The 16,468-nt window shown below is 39.2% G+C and overlaps 1 protein-coding gene across 1 annotated transcript in view; it reads left to right on the forward strand.

Moving 5' to 3' along the window:
- The window catches only part of ctnna1 (catenin (cadherin-associated protein), alpha 1), a 107,765-nt gene that overhangs the window by 64,815 nt on the left and 26,482 nt on the right, over nt 1–16,468 (forward strand). The window contains exons 14-15 of the mRNA XM_038284582.1: nt 1,450–1,560; nt 4,937–5,118. Of these exons, the coding sequence (XP_038140510.1) occupies nt 1,450–1,560; nt 4,937–5,118 (293 nt within the window). The remainder of the gene's footprint in view (nt 1–1,449; nt 1,561–4,936; nt 5,119–16,468) is intronic.

Raw genomic sequence — 16,468 nt, forward strand, 5'->3', positions numbered from 1 at the left:
CTGCAACGCCTCCACTTATCACCAAATCAAACATACTAAGAAAACCATACAAAGAAAAATAGCTGCAAAAAGACTTAAGAATGGTTATGTTGTGGCTTTAAATCTGATTTTTGTTCCTTGCTAAAACAAAGTTTGTGAATTCAGTTAAATAATTGTTAAAATATATCTCTCGTTTGTGTGTTTTTAGCTTTCTTCCTGTATTTGAAACATTAGTGCAGTGGTTTATGTTAAAATAAACCTTTGGGTTAAGTTGTCGCAAGCTGGTTTTTCTTGTTTCTTGTGAATTTGGTCTTAAATTTTTATTTCAAGTGGCATTAAATAGTCTTAAAAAGTCTTGAATTGAACTTGCCTTATGCTGTAGGAACCCTGTTAAGGACCCTTCCTTCCTCAGCATCTGTAATTTAAAAAATGAAAAGGAGAATTTCGCTTTTCAGATCAAGTGAAGATGTTGGGTATTAAACACGATTAGGAGATTTTATGACGGAAGACTGTTACATATGGTTGAATATCAATTTCAGCCTGTTTTATTAATTTAATCTAACAGCAGGTTATTGTTGAGACTCTGTAGTAGAGTAGTCACCGTGCGTTATCATTCCTAAACCACCCACATTCACAGCTTATCAGGCTTATAGGCCACAGAGGAAGAACGCATGCCCTACTGAGCAGCATTGTCTGAGCTCAATGACATGCCTGAGAGTCTGTATCTGAAACGATCCACATATTCCCTCAAGAACAAGACCATCTCCACAATTTCATAAAGGACTATAAGGTTGTTCAGAGACTCTCTGCTATTTTCAGATGCGAAGGGCTCAAAATCCATTACAGTAGGGAGGACTGAGACAGCTGGATAAGCACAAATAGAGGCACAAGTGCGATAATGCACCTTTATCTGTCTGCATCATCTTCCCTCCTGCCACATCTCCAACAAACACTTTACCTTGTTTGTCAATGTTAGATTTTGCCTTAAGCATAACCTATTGAGCTCCAAATCCTTTTGAATATTATTGACAGACAAAATGTTGCTCCTGGCTCGTTTAGTATTCATGGCAACAGAAGAGGTGAAGGATCAGAAATGAAAAAATCCACAATAAATGCATTTTATGCTTAACAATTTATTTATTTTTTCTTCAGATGACAGCAACAGATGGGCCTCAGAAGTGTTTCCTCTAGAATGTTCCTTACAGGCTCCTTACCTTCATGTTCCTACTCAAAATGCACAGGCAGCACATTACAGTTGATTTACAAATTAATTTGGGGTTTACAGTAGCAGGCCGTAGGGAGGGAGTCATTCATCTGATGCTGGCAGCTCCAAGGCGTTTCTCACAGATACTAAGCAGGTTTATTATTTAATAGTCCTTTCAATGCTGGAGCGTGCCATTGTTGTTTTATGCGTTTCTCTTTATTACAATCTGCTTTTTCTTACCTCGTTCTTCTTCTATATCATTAAAGACTCCAGAGGAATTGGACGACTCCGACTTTGAGACGGAAGATTTTGATGCTCGTAGCAAGACCAGCGTGCAGACGGAGGATGACCAACTCATCGCCGGCCAAAGTGCTCGAGTAAGTTTAAAAACCTCTATGCTGATTCTCAGTCATCCAGGTCATAGTCATAGCCAGTGGATTTCTTATTATTTTCATAACTTTTTTGGTTTAACAACCTTTCAAATCCTGATGTCCTTCCTAAGAAATGCCACAGATGTTTATGGAGTGCCTTGCAGCATTCAAATTGAGTTTTTCCCTTTTTATATTTATATTACAACCGCCAACTTTAGTGCAATATATTGTTTTCACTAACAGGCTAAAGGATCTTCCCATCACCCCCCTCCCACCTTCCTGTTCCCTGCTGAAGAAGCATCCCTTATTGACTTACTATTAATTCATGATTATATGTTTTCTGGTTAATTAATAACATTTGCTAATAATTTCTTTCAGTTTAGTAATGGTTTGTCTGCTAGAGGGCGCCATCATTAATTTTTTAGTGAATTCTCATTGATATTTGTGGTAGAAGTAGTGCTAAAGCAGAAACATTAATGGATGCAGAAACCAGTCCAGAATTATTTGCACTGTTTAACGACGACAAGGATGCAGAAGGAACTTTATCTCGTCCTGTTAGATAAACTGGATCAACTCCTTACCACCTAAATTGCGCTCATTTAACCACCAGTTTAAAGGTGTTTCAGCATGAAGTCTCCTTCAGCACTGAATGTTGGATTACCCCAAAAACATCCCTTCACATGGAGAAGCAGCATTTAGTTCCTATGCTCCACTTATGTGGAACAAACTTCAAGAAAACTGGAAAAGTGCGGAAAGCCTGAGTTCCTTTAAATCAAGACTAAAAACACATTAGTTTAGGATTGCCTTTGACTGTTCTAGTTAAATAGTTCAACTAAAACATCATTAGTTCAACTTTTTGATTTTCTTTAGTCCAACTGTTTTTTTGTTTCTGCATATTTTATTTTATTTTTCCTACTTGCTTTGATTCTGCTTTATTTTCCTATATTTTAATCATGTAAAGCACTTTGCATTGTCTTTGTACGGAATTGTGCTATACAAATAAATTTGCCTTGCCTTTACTGTCCACTGAATTGAATCAAAGTGGCAATACCCTGGCAGCACGTCAGAGCAACATAATCCGTCTTTTAATGATAGTTTTACATCTCTGTACATTAGAAATCATAAATGATTCACCTATTTAAATTGTCTTTTTATTCAGTACACTAATAGGTTTGTGTTTTGTTATCCTTTAAATTGGTCTAGTTTAATAATGTCTAAGAAAACATTTTTTTTATTCTAGTCCGATACAATAGGCAAGGCAAGTTTATTTGTATAGCACAATTAAATAGAAAGACAATTCAAAGTTCTAAAGAGGTATTTAAACAATAAAATAGAAGAAAAACAAGAGCAGAATAAAAGCAAATAAAGATACAAAAGCAGGTGGTAAAAAAAAAAAAAAAAAACTGTTGGACCACAACCTTAAACTAATAATGCATCAGTTAAGTGATACAATAAATGGCTAAAATATCTTGATTTGCTATGTTTTTAAATTCAGCATATTAATACCCTTATGTCAATGAAAAGATTCTCTTAATAAAAGAGAGAACCTATTTAAAATGGCCACCCATCAATTAAAGGTATACTATGCAACAGGTGTTGATTTTCCAGCGAGGCTCCCCCCAGAGGGCAAAAGTAAAAGTGCACTGTGGTAAATATGCTCAGCTGTTCTCCTGGTTTCTCCATCAAGCCAGGCGTGGTTGATTTGAGCTTAGCAGACAGGGGAACACAACGAATCACCATGTCTACTGCGGTAGAGAGCCCTTTTCCTCTTCCTTGCCTGCTCAGACATGGGCTTTCGCTGTTTTCTCGCTGGTTCCGCCATGATAACTGCACAAATATCGCCACTGCGCTAGCAACGATCATGCCTTTCACTGGGGGCGTGTAGCAGTTCTCACCGTAAAGCAAGACCGACTCTCGCGAGACTTCTAAGCCTGTGGGTGCGGGCCGAGGGCTCCTGCAATTGCAAGTACGGTATTTCCCCTACAGACCACCAGGGCGGCCAAGAAAACCTTTGTTCAACCTGAAATTACTTATTTAATCATCCAAAACGTTATGGGACACATTAATTAACTGAAAAATGTTGCATAGTATGCCTTTAATTTGTAAAACAAACCAACAAAATCTAAGGGGTATGAATACTTTTACAAGCCATTGTTACTCTAATAAGGTGTTGAAAATAAAGAAAAAGTGCACTTTAATTTCCCGTGAAAAATATTTGCTTAAGGAACCAGAACCCTTAAAAACAAAGATGTATTTGTGTCTTGTTGAATATTGACCCTCAAACCTGTCATGCCTGAGTTAATACGTTCAATAATGTCCTCTAGCTTTAATAATATATTTCCCTATTCTGTAAACACTGAAAAAGACAGTATTTGTATTAAATAAGTTAAAATTTATTTATTTTTCAAACATGTTTTTATGTTGGGTGCGTTTGAGCATTTGTTCTGTTAAACACTCGCTGTCGATGGGTAGTGCACAGTCGGCTCGCCACCATAACGGCTAATGTGACCAAATCATTTGTAAAAACTCCCTTTGTGGAGCTCTGCCACACAGTCGGCTCTCATTTGTCCTTTTCTTGCTGCTCATAAATCAAGAGTTCATACAGTCTATCCATCAGTTCCAGTCTTCCAGGGAATCATTGATTTTCGGTATTTTTTAATAGGTTAAACGGTAAAATCTAATCTGTAAAGGACCTGAAAAACCTTTTGCAACACAGATCTGCTATTTATTCCTGCTCCACTTTGTGTCCTCTAATCATGCCAGAATGTAGTGCTTTTAATTTGCATCATTGCCCCGCTGTATGTGTGTTTCTTCAGTCCACTTTAATTTACTTTAGATTGTACATTTCGAGGCCAAAAGCATTAATAATTTAAGAAGCAGAGTTATAACTTAATCTTAGAGATCCATGGGGGCAGAATGATCCACTGGTACCTCTCCAAGCAATTTGTTTTGATCGTCAAAGATTATCTGAGCGTTTTGTTTGGGGGGGACTTTTGATCTTTACACTGCTTTATTTAAGCTTCCCTGGCTCCAGAGAGACTGAGCCTTTTTTACCAGTAATGGATTGAAATCTCTTGCGATGATATTCGATTTCCTGTTCTTAAGTGTCTGCCTACCTCAACATGACAGGATCATTGGGTGGATGTCTGATTAGCTGTTTTCTATCTCTCAGGTCTATAGACATGACTGTAAACTGATTTGCACCTTATGTCAATTACAAGTAACCGAATAGAATAAAATTGGTGGCATACAGAGAGGAAACAAAACCAGTCTTCAGCCCAACCCTTTACTCATTCCACCCTCTGATGTGCTGCAGCGCTGTAGTCTCCATGTCCAGGTCTCCATTACTAACCCTGGAAACTTGCTCTAATTCTTTCTGCAGGCCATCATGGCGCAGTTGCCTCAGGAGCAGAAGGCTAAGATTGCAGAGCAGGTGGCCAGCTTCCAGGAGGAGAAGAGCAAGCTGGATGCTGAGGTATCCAAATGGGATGACAGCGGCAATGACATCATTGTGCTGGCTAAGCAGATGTGCATGATCATGATGGAGATGACGGACTTCACCAGGTGAGATGAAGCAATAATGTCTGAACTCATAATGTCACAGCATCTCTGATCACTGATAGTTGAGATCTTAGTGTGGTTTCCTTTTCTATTTACTTAGATGGATAGAGAGATAGAGAGATAGATGGATAGAGAGATATATATGTGTGTGTATATATATATATATATATATATATATATATATACATATACATACATACATACATACATACATACATATATATATATATATATATATATATATATATATATATATATATATATATATATATATATATATATATATATATATATATATATATATATGTGTATATATTTATTTATTTTTTTAGGGGTGGAACGGTTCACAAAATCCACGGTTCGGTTCGATTCACGGTTTCTGGTCACGGTTTTCGGTTCGGTTCGATATATGTTGATTGTTACACCGAAATCCCATAAAAATTGATGTAATTAATGAAAAAATCCCCCAAAAAATAATGGATTCTAATTATTTTAAAAGATCCGCGGGAACCCTGGATCATTTCCGTATGTTTTGCTGCTTTAAATTTAATCATCTAGCGCATGCCCTCTACCATCTCCAAGGGACTCAGAGGGGAGCGGACGGACGGAGCCACAGTGGGGGCTGTAGGCTTTGCTTTGAGCAGCCGGTCTGGAGCGCAGCGGGGCGGAGCGGGGGTTGCTGACAGAGTGTGAGGGATTTCAAGGTTAGCATGACATGTTGGTCATGTTGCTGTTAGCGTAAACAAAACGTGTTGCACAATGCTTGCACACTGTTGCACCTTTATCCACAACTTTCTTTCCGCCGTCATCGTAGGTCACTCTAAAGTCAAAGTAGTCCCATACAGCAGACCTATAAAGTGCTGCTGGCGCGTCTTCCAACTCCTGTTCTTTCCCACTCGCCATTCCGACACAATTCTCCACAACAACTGATTTTTTCCCCCTGCTACACCCGGCTAAGCTGCTTCGCTTCTTCTTCTTCTTGTTTACTACCTGTGGTTGGCTTTGGTCGCAGTACCGCCACCTTCTGCTCTGGAGTGTAAACGCTTCCCCTATGAGAAAAAGGAGCAGCGCATGAACCGAACGAAACACACGCGAACCGAACCGAGACAGTCGAACCGAACGGTTCCGACGGTTTTCATAAACCGTTCCATCCCTAATATAGATAACATTAGACATTACAACACCTTTTACATCACTGCTTCTTTCTGTGTCTCTGCTTCTGTCTCTTTGAAACCCAGTCGGTCTCAGCAGATGGCCGCTCGCACTGAGCCTGGTTCCGCTGGAGGTTTCTCCCTGTTAAAAGGGACTTTTTCCTAGTTGCTGTCGCTACAAGCATGCTTAGTGTGAGGGATTGCCTTCAAGTCAATGATTCGATGAAGTCAACTGGTTTTCCTTAGATGGAAAACTTTGAATCACTTTGACTGTATGATCTGGTGAACTGTAAAGTGCCTTGAGATGACGTGTTGTGAATTGGTGCTATATAATTGAATTGAATTAGCATTGCTTTAATGTCGTCTCTGTTAGCTCACAGTTATATTCCTATACTGTTTTTTTTTTTTTTTTTTTTTTCAATTTCAGTCAACATGTCTCTGTGAACTAGACGGATATAATGAGCTTAAGCTAAGTCTCTGTCATGTACAGTCCCTCTGTAAGACTACATTGGTTAACCAACATTTGTTCGTATTTGAACAACGCTTCATACGGAGGGTGACTCTGCTGTTCGTGCTGCAGAGTTCTCCATTTTACTTAAGCAGTGGGGTAGCTAGGATTTCCTCTTTATTATTTTTCCATCCTCCCTTAATCTTAATATGCAGAGCATCAAATCTCCCCGTCCCCTGTTACATAAATAAGCTGCACTCTGTGTGCAGTGGAATGAAAATTAAATGGACAGTCTTCCTCTAAGGAGATGCTAAAGGCCAAACTCACCCTGATGAGTAGATTTTGTTGGTTTGTTTTTGTTTTTCTCTGGGTAGTACCTTGGATATGAGCTGACCAAATGCATAAACTGGCTAAGTGTCTAGTTCTCAGTTTAAGGATTTAGATTCATTGTTGGATGTAAACTTTTATTCCAGGCTTTAATTTCCTAAGCGTTTGATTATTAAAGGAGGTTTGGTGGTCTTTGGGCTTCCTTTTTTCTACTTTTTTTAAACATTGTGGCCTACTGTGGCTGAGAACAGTCACCCTACCCACTGTGGAGTGTTGTTTTTACAGAAAACCCTTCAGCTGTTTCTCTATAAACACTTTTGGTCACTTTCTTTCTATAGAGCGGCTCAGCCAGCGGTGCTGATTTAGCTAAATCTGAGCTGGCAGTTTCTCTGTGTGATATCGAATTCACCCGGCTGCTTCTGTCACACTGTCGGCACACACTACTTACCTGTTGTCATTGGGAGTAATGCATGCCCATGTCACAACTTTTTTATTCATGGTTTGCAGACAAATATAACTGAGGCCAAAACTTATAATTGTGTTTGTTTTATGGTGGTCTCCACATGGTTTTAGGTAATGGCAAAAAAGACTTTTCTTAGTTTCTATAAGCAGCAGCTGCTTCCTTCCTTTTCCCCCCAGTGACCAGATTTATTGAGTGCAGAAAAGTCATTGTCATGTTTACAGATTCTCATACTAGTGAACCTTTGAACCTCCTTTAGATAGACAGCCATGTTTTGGTAGGTTTAATGCTTCTCCATAATCTGTCTTTTATTTATTTATTTATTCATATGTATTTTTTTTTTCTCATTTTTTTGATGATTACTTTCTGAAACGGTCAAAGTTCAGAGAATGGTTTGATAACTTAACCCTGCTGTGACCTTTTCTTCAATAAATCCCTGACCTGCCTGCTGTGCCACTTGATATTCATGATGCTCTTGGCTCACTAATTTTCTTTCATGTAAGCCTGTCTGGCCTTTCCAGAACAGCAGGGTTACTGGATGTACATCTGGATTTACTTATTGACTTCTGAAGGAGATGGTTGTTTCATTTTATTTGGGAGTATCTTTATTAAGGGGCTGTAATAATTTCATTGTCACAAGTACAGTGCAATGAAATTCACCCTCCGCATTTAACCCATTCCCTTGGGGAGCAGTGGGCTGCCATATGTGGAGTGTCCGGGGAGCAGTTTTGGGGTTAAGGGTCTTTGCTCAGGGACCCAGAGTGGTACTTTTTGGCAGTGGGTTTCAAACTCGCAACCTCAGGAATCCAAGCTCTATACCCGAACCACTAGGCCGTTACTCCCCCTGTGAAATGTAAATCCCTTTATTGTCCCACAATTGGGAAATTCGTTCTCTGTATTTGACCAATCCCCTCGGGGACTGCCATTGTGTGGCTCCCGGTGAGCAGTGTGGGGTTAAGGGTCTTGCTCAGGAGCCCAGAGTTGAGGCGGTGGGGATTGAACCGTTTACTTATAACTAGGGATGCAAATTATCGATGAATTCATTAATCATTAGTTGATTATCTTATCGATCGACTTTCGATTAATTGATAAGCGGCGTTTTTCACCTGAGTTTCAGGGCATCAATAGGGCCTAAATATAATTGAGGTATAATATTACATTAGCCAACATTATGATACCATAATTATATTGTATTATATTATACATTCCTCAAGTAATTATGCATTAGGAGAAGAAAGCAGACACGTTTTTAAGGTAAAACAAAATCTTTAATAAAAAAAAAACCTGGCTCAGTTCTTGCATTTGAAACAGAAATAAAAAGAGAATAGAAGAAATTAAATAGAGAGCCAAACAGAATATTATTGAGCCTATAGGTTAGAAAGAAACTGCATAGGCTATTAATTGGGTAATCCTCAACAATCCTAAAATGAAACATCCACAACATATTTCTACCTCAATTTGTATAGGGTTACAGCAAAATAGAATGAAACGTTCACAGGGTCACTGAACACAACAACATAGCATAACATTACAGGGCCTCAAACCAGAACAATCAAATAAAGTGGTGATTCAATATTACCCTCTCCCAACTGAAATGTGGCACATCACAACTTGACCTAGGCCTAGGTTCTATATATTTTTGTTCAAGAAAATTAGCATGTTAACGTGCTCTGGGGTAAGGCGTGTACGTAGCCTGTTTACAGTGAGCCCAGCTACTGAAAACACACGCTCAGAGGGGACTTATGTGCCTGGCGTACACAAATACTGTTTTGCTAGTGTTGCCAGGGTCGGAAACCTCCTTTCATTCACTTTCCACCAGCACGTGGGGCTCGACTCAAGTGGTGCAGGAGGGTCCTTTAGGTACATATCCACTTCACTCTCCACGTCACCTTTGCGGGCATCGGAATAGGTTTCAGCCAGAAGTAAACTCATAGCAGATGTAGGCTTAGCCCCATGTCGCCGAGGCCCTGTATGGACAGTGTTACCGTCGTCTCCAGTGGTGGCGGCACCTGCAGTGATGCTGTCGCGTTCGGCTGTAGCCATTTGAAGCAGCGTGGAATGAGCTGACTTCCTGGTAGCTGGAGGAAGAAATCCCAGGTGTTTGTGACCCTGGTCTCTCTCGCGACACGAGGCGTGTTCTCATTCTCACGCTTTGTTCAAGTTACAGTAAAGCGCTAGCACCCTCTAGCGGTTAATCGTGATTAATACATTTTGATCGAGCAACCTCTTGATCGACAATTAATCTAAAGTCGATTAACCGTTTGCATCCCTACTTATAACCTTCTCAAAGGACCAGCGCACTGCTCTAACCACTAGGCCAACTCTCTCCATTTAACCCAGGGAGCAGTGGGCTGCCATTTGTGGCGCTGGGGGAGCAGAGTGGGTTTGTCTTTGCTCAGAGAGTCAGTGTGCAAGTTGTGGGAGTGGGGCTCAAACTCAGAACCTCAGGATTCCAAGCTCTACGCCCTAACTACTAGGCTGCCTCTCCCGACATCTAACACCCCTTTTTTTTTTTTTTTTTTACCATACCATACCAACTTTATTTATAAAGCACTTTAAAACAACCACAGTTGATACAAAGTGCTGTACAGTTTAAGAACACAACATAATAAAAATAATTTAAAAACAGTTTAAAAGCAAAAAAACATACAATTTAAAACTAGATCCCACTGGTGTTGAAAGCCAAGTAAAATAGATGGGTTTTAAGATGAGCTTTAAAAATGGACAAAGAAGGGGCCTCTCTGACCTGCAAAGGTAAGTCATTCCATAATTTGGGGCCCATAACAGAGAAAGCCCCGTCCCCTCTGAGCTTCCTTTTTGTTCTCGGTTCCTCCAAGAGCAGCTGATTTGCTGACCTGAGAGACCGATGGGGTACGTAGGGATGAAGAAGCTCAGAGAGGTAAGCTGGGGCAAGATTATGCAATGATTTAAAAACAAACATAAGAATTTTAAAATGAATCCTAAAGTATACAGGCAGCCAGTGAAGTGAGGCCAGGACAGGGGTCACATGCTCTCTCTTTCGAGTACCTGTCAAAAGTCGTGCAGCAGCATTTTGTACTAGCTGCAGACGTGAGAGCAGCGACTGACTGACACCCAGATAAAGTGCATTACAGTAGTCCAATCGAGTTGAAACAAAAGCGTCGATCAGTGTTTCAAAATGCTGCCTGGAAAGAAAAGATTTCACTGACGCCAATCGCCTTAAATGATAAAAGCTGGACTTAACCACGGCTCTAATTTGGCTGTCCAATTTAAAATCACTGTCCACCTTAAAACCAAGATCAGTAATAACAGGTTTAAAATATACCTGCAAAGGTCCCAGGTCAACAGAGGAGGACTCACAAGAGCCACTGGGTCCAAACACCATCACGTCTGTTTTGTTTTCATTAAAGTTTAAAAAGTTCAAGGCCAACCAAGCTTTAATATCTCCTAGACATGCCAGGAGATGTTTGATTGAATGTACATCCTGCTGCTGTATGGGCAAATAAATCTGACAATCATCAGCGTAACAATGAAAAGAAATCCCATGTTTCCTAAGGATAGAACCCAGAGGCAGTATATAAAGTAAACCTTTGTTGAACCACAAATTCTTTTTTTTTGCTTCCCTGTCTGGTTCTAGCATGAAAAATGCTAAAATATTCGGGGACTTAATTAACTCTTTAATTTAAAAATAGAAAGTATATGTTAATCTCTAACAACATTATCACAATTAGGTTCTTTATAATCACAAAATGTTTCCAGAAACCTAAAATTGGGTTAATGTTTTTTTTTTTTTTTTTACAAGAAATGACAGTCAGGTTTTCATGAAGAATGACTGGAAGTGGTTTGAATCCATGTGACACTGAATAACTTTGCTTTTAGAAATGTGGGTGAATCACTGTGGACATTTTGTAGCTGAAGTGTGAGTCACACCGGTAATGATGTAATGCTTCCCTTTATCCTCATCTTCTGAATGGTTCAAAGAGTCTGTCTCAGTGACTAGATATGTAAAACAGCGAACCACAGAAGAACAGTTTGAAATGTTAACAGCCATTGACCCGCAAAGTTTCACCAAACCAAGCAGCTTTTATTTGCTTTTCAATCTTTCTAAAGACTAAGGATAACAGTATTGTAACCTTTTACTACAAAATGGGTGAATGGATACAGGCATGAGGATATTGATTGCTTTGACATTTTTATAATGCATGAATACTGCCTTTCCACTATTGTAAAACTATTGCACAAAGGAATACTGGAGAATTTGAGAAGAGGAAAATGACCCTATAACGAAAAAATCATCAAAGCTTTGGATTTATTTCCTGTTTTGCATTTATGAGATCTATGTATCAGAGTTAAGATGTGGTCATTTTGCGTACTCTTGAGGCTCTATATTTTTGGTTTGGATATTAGAAAGTATCGGATTTTCTGATATATTAAGTTGGACAGTCTCATCCCAAGCAGGCGTTACTTATTGGACTCATCCTCCTCCATCGTCCTGATTATTTTGACATCTAATCAGCAGTTCAGCACGGGTAATAACATGGATAAATCACAGTGCTGTCCAAACTTTCTTCCTTCATGGTTTCATTTATATTTACCTGCAAGACTCCTTATTTTTTCTGTATCCCGTTCAAATGATTTGAAGAAAATTATAGTTCTTTATATGTTTAAAAATCATCTGTCAGAATTCATAACCGCTTTCATCTGTTGCTGTTCTCTTAACGGTGAAACACATTTAAGTTTTTGGTTTTCTCATCTTAAAGCTGTCGGCTGTGTTTTGACGACACAATCCAGAATGTTTTCTGCTGGAACTTAATTTCCCTTCTGTTATGTTAAGAACCTTTTATAAGCTACTGTGGAGCTAAGCCGATAATGTAAATTACTTTCACTGACACTTACAGAAGAGTCTTCCCCCTCAGCAAGATGCTATACCACCTAATATACAGAACAGTTATAAAAATAAACGCTCTTTTCTTCATCTATAAAACTATAGTAATTAACTGTAAGATGATGATTTAGAGCTTTTTGCAGTCCCAACGATTATTATGGAAGGTTTCTGCAGCAAACCTTTAAATATTTTGCAGACCTGGACATCTGGAGGCGAAAAGAAGTAATATTTCTGGTCAGGCATTGCGTCCCGGTCCGCTGCTGTCATTATGCTGTGGTTTTCATAGATTATTTCATAGAGCAATTTCTACCTTCGGAAAACTAGAATGTTATGCCGTTTTTTTTATCCAACCATTGATGGTTGTTCAAACCAGATATGTTTTGTGCATAAAGGGAATCTGGTGTACAGTGGTGGATGCGCCTAAAGGGGCTTAAAGCTTTTAAAGTTTTCTGTTTTGTGCTGCACGTTTAGCTCGATGCGTTGAGCGCGTCTAGAGCAGCCAACGCTCGAGTTGGAAAATCTGAACTTTTGCAGCTGGATGCTGAGCATCAACCAATTAAGAGAAGCTGAGAAGCAAACACTGCATATAAGTAGGGATGCACGATATTGGGATTTTGGCCAATATCCGATATTTTAAAACTCATGTAGCCGATAACAGATATTGATAACGATGTTAAAGCTGGACAAAAATAAGTAGTCATTGAAAATAGCAGTTTTGTCCATCCATTTCTGACACAAAAATAATATACTCAAATATATTTTCATATGCTGATATCAAATTGATTTTTAAAAACGCGGTATCAATCTATTTTACTTTCAAAATCTCGTGAAATTTCATCGTTCTGTTACAAACTCTCGTGATATTTTGCAAATTCTTGTGAGATTTTGTTAGTAAAATAGATCGATACCGCGTCAATATATCAACATAAAAAATATGGCAACATTTCATGAATTTTCAGGGGATTTCGTAGCATAACGATTCTTCTGCCCTCAGTTAGTGTATCTAACGTAACTTAGACAGCGAGCTAAACACATATGGTTCCAGCAATGAAGAGACACGATTCCTTTTCTCTGTCTTTACTGAAGACCATGTTAATTTGTTAAACTGTAAACATACAAAAAAGGAAAATACATAAATGCTCTTGCATAACTTAAAATAATGTCACACACATAGCATGTCAAGTGTACAGCCTCAGCTTTAGCATTGAGCTAGCATTCAACTGCCGACAATATTAGCTTATTCCACACAGCAAATATAATGAAAAATAAAGCACAAAAGTTCCTGAAACTACTGAGAAACATAAAAGTACACTTTACTGTGATGACAAAACTTACAGATTATGATCTGCCAAGAGTCCAAACGAAGAAATGAGTAGAGAGGTGGATGTACACGTTACACCTCCAGAGCTGGATCATAGAAAATACTGCAGGTCGTTTAGTTTCTGATTACTACCGTTGGCCACCAGAGGGCAGCGTTTTACACAAACTTCACACACAAGAAAAACATCATACAAATGACAAAAGTGACCTCTGGGGAAGAATAATAGAACAAGTTTTTACCAAAAATTAACTTTAAGCAAGAATTGTATTTCACTTAAAATGAGGGACAGAATACTCCCCGTCTGGCATCCTCACGATGTCATAACTCAAGATTTCTGAATAACAGCAAATAAATCTTAGAACAAATAGCATGAACATCTCTAAGCATTGTCATTACGCACCAATAACACAACTTCACTTATGGGCCGCAAGAAATGTTTGTGTTCTCCCTTACGGCATATTTTCACCTCTAGCTTTCTGACCCGCCCATCCTCGCTGGGGAAAGTCTTTGTGATTAGTCCAAGAGGCCAGTTGTTTCTGTGCTCTGATCCCTCTTTGAGCAGGACTACATCTCCTGGTTGTAGATTCGGTTTCACTACTTTCCACTTGCGGCGATGTTGGAGTCCAGTAATGTACTCTTTTCGCCATCGGCTCCAGAAGACATTGGCCAAGTGCTGCACACGTCTCCATTGTGCTCTGAATAGGTCATGGCTTTCAAACCTACCAGGTGGTATTGGAGGAGTGCCAACCTTTTGGGTGAGCAACATGGCAGGTGTAAGGATGACTGGGTTTTCCGGATCTGTAGATACTGTTGTTAGTGGCCGTGCATTTACTATTGCAGTCACTTCAGCCATGAATGTCACTAACACCTCATGTGTAAGTTTAGCATTTTTGTGTTCCAGAAGCATTGCATCAAGAATACGGCGTGTGACTCCTATCATTCTCTCCCAGGAGCCTGCCATATGGGATGCATGTGGGGGGTTAAACAGCCAGTGACAGAGATTGTCTTTTAAGAAGGAGTCAATTTTGGGGTTGTGACATCCACTCTTGTCTATTTGTAGCTCTTTGCACGCACTTACAAAGTTGGTGGCAGTTTTTACCAAAAATTAACTTTAAGCAAGAATTGTATTTCACTTAAAATGAGGGACAGAATAACGATGACATATAGCAATATTTCATTAGTAAAAGAGATTGATATGGTGTTTTTAAATGGCAATATATCAGCATATGAAGATATTGTGATATTTTAATGTATCAATATTTTTTCCTCATCTTTAGAAGTTTTTAAGTCTGTAAAACAGAAGTTTTTGAGGAAGAAGTAGTATATATTTTTTTTTTTTAGACTTTAAAAGACTGATAAAATATGGGGTTAAATATCAGTGGGGTGGCCGATGTCCGATATTCAGTTTTCAGGCCGATACCAATAGGGGGCCGATTATATCGTGCATCCCTACATATAAGCTGTGATCTCTGTTCCTGCAGAGCTGTCAGCATATGAACAATAAATGTATAGAACGCTTTTAAAGCACATGAGAATTATATTCTAATTATTAGGGGTGTGGTAAAAAATTTATTTGGCAATATATCGTGATTTCGAGCTGCCCAATATAATATCGATCTTTCAGGTACCAATATCGATTTAAAAAACCCCCCAAAACATTTTAACCTAAATCCATGAGGGGAAAATGGGTTACCTCTGCACAGCCACTCTGGTAGATGGCGCTGTGAGTCAAACATGACTCAAACCCCAAACATCATGGATGCCAAAATAACTAATCACTATCTTTTGATGAACATTTACACCACTCTTTTTTTTTCTACACATTAAATTTGATAGCTGGGAAATATATTGCAATATAGTAAAATATCGCATTGTAACCCAAGTATCAAGACACATATGGTATTGCAACACCCATGCCAATACTCACCCCTACTAACTCAGTTCAATTCAGTTTATTTCTATAGCGCCAATTCACAACACACGTCATCTCAAGGCACTGATACAGTTCACCAGATCATCCAGTCAAACTGATTCAAAGTTTTCTATCTAAGGAAAACCAGTTGATTGCATCTACTTATTGACTTGAATGCAATCCCTCACACTGAGCATGCTTGTAGCAACAGTGGAGAGGAAAAACACCATTTTAACAGGAAGAAACCTCCAGCAGAACTAGGCTCAGTGTGAGCGGCCATCTGCTGAGGCCGACTGGGGTTCAAGGAGACAGAAGCGGCCCCGTCCAGGAAACACACAGCCTGGCAGACGAGCTCCGAGCCAACTCCCATGAAAAACAGGCTAAAAAACAGGCCGATCTCAAATATGTATAAAAAAAAAGGTGTTGATGGCAGCAGCACAGCTGATATTTCCCTCCAAGCTGGAGTCACAGCCAAACAGGAAAAGACCAGATGAAGCTACTTTGAGTGAAAGCAAAGGGAGCCGAACGTTAGAGATTGACGTAACAGATTCTGCAGAGTGGGAAAATAGAGATGGAATGAAACAAAATGATGAAATAGGGGTCCCTATGTCCTCCAGCAGTCTAAGCCTATAGCAGCATAACTATAGAGATAGCTCAGGATAACCTGAGCCACTCTAACTATAAGCTTTATCAAAAAGGAAAGTTTTAAGCCTAGCCTTAAAAGTAGACAGGGTGTCTGCCTCACGGACTAAAACTAGTAGCTGGTTCCACAGGAGAGAAGCCTGATAACTAAGACGTCCAGAGCCAACTGCTCTGTTAGGGACATAAGGAACAATCATATCTCGGATTTAAGATGTAACTGTATTCTAA

This window comes from Cyprinodon tularosa, unplaced genomic scaffold (genome assembly GCF_016077235.1).
Source record: "Cyprinodon tularosa strain WSP-4 unplaced genomic scaffold, ASM1607723v1 ctg20, whole genome shotgun sequence".
Classification (NCBI taxonomy): Eukaryota; Metazoa; Chordata; class Actinopteri; order Cyprinodontiformes; family Cyprinodontidae; genus Cyprinodon; species Cyprinodon tularosa.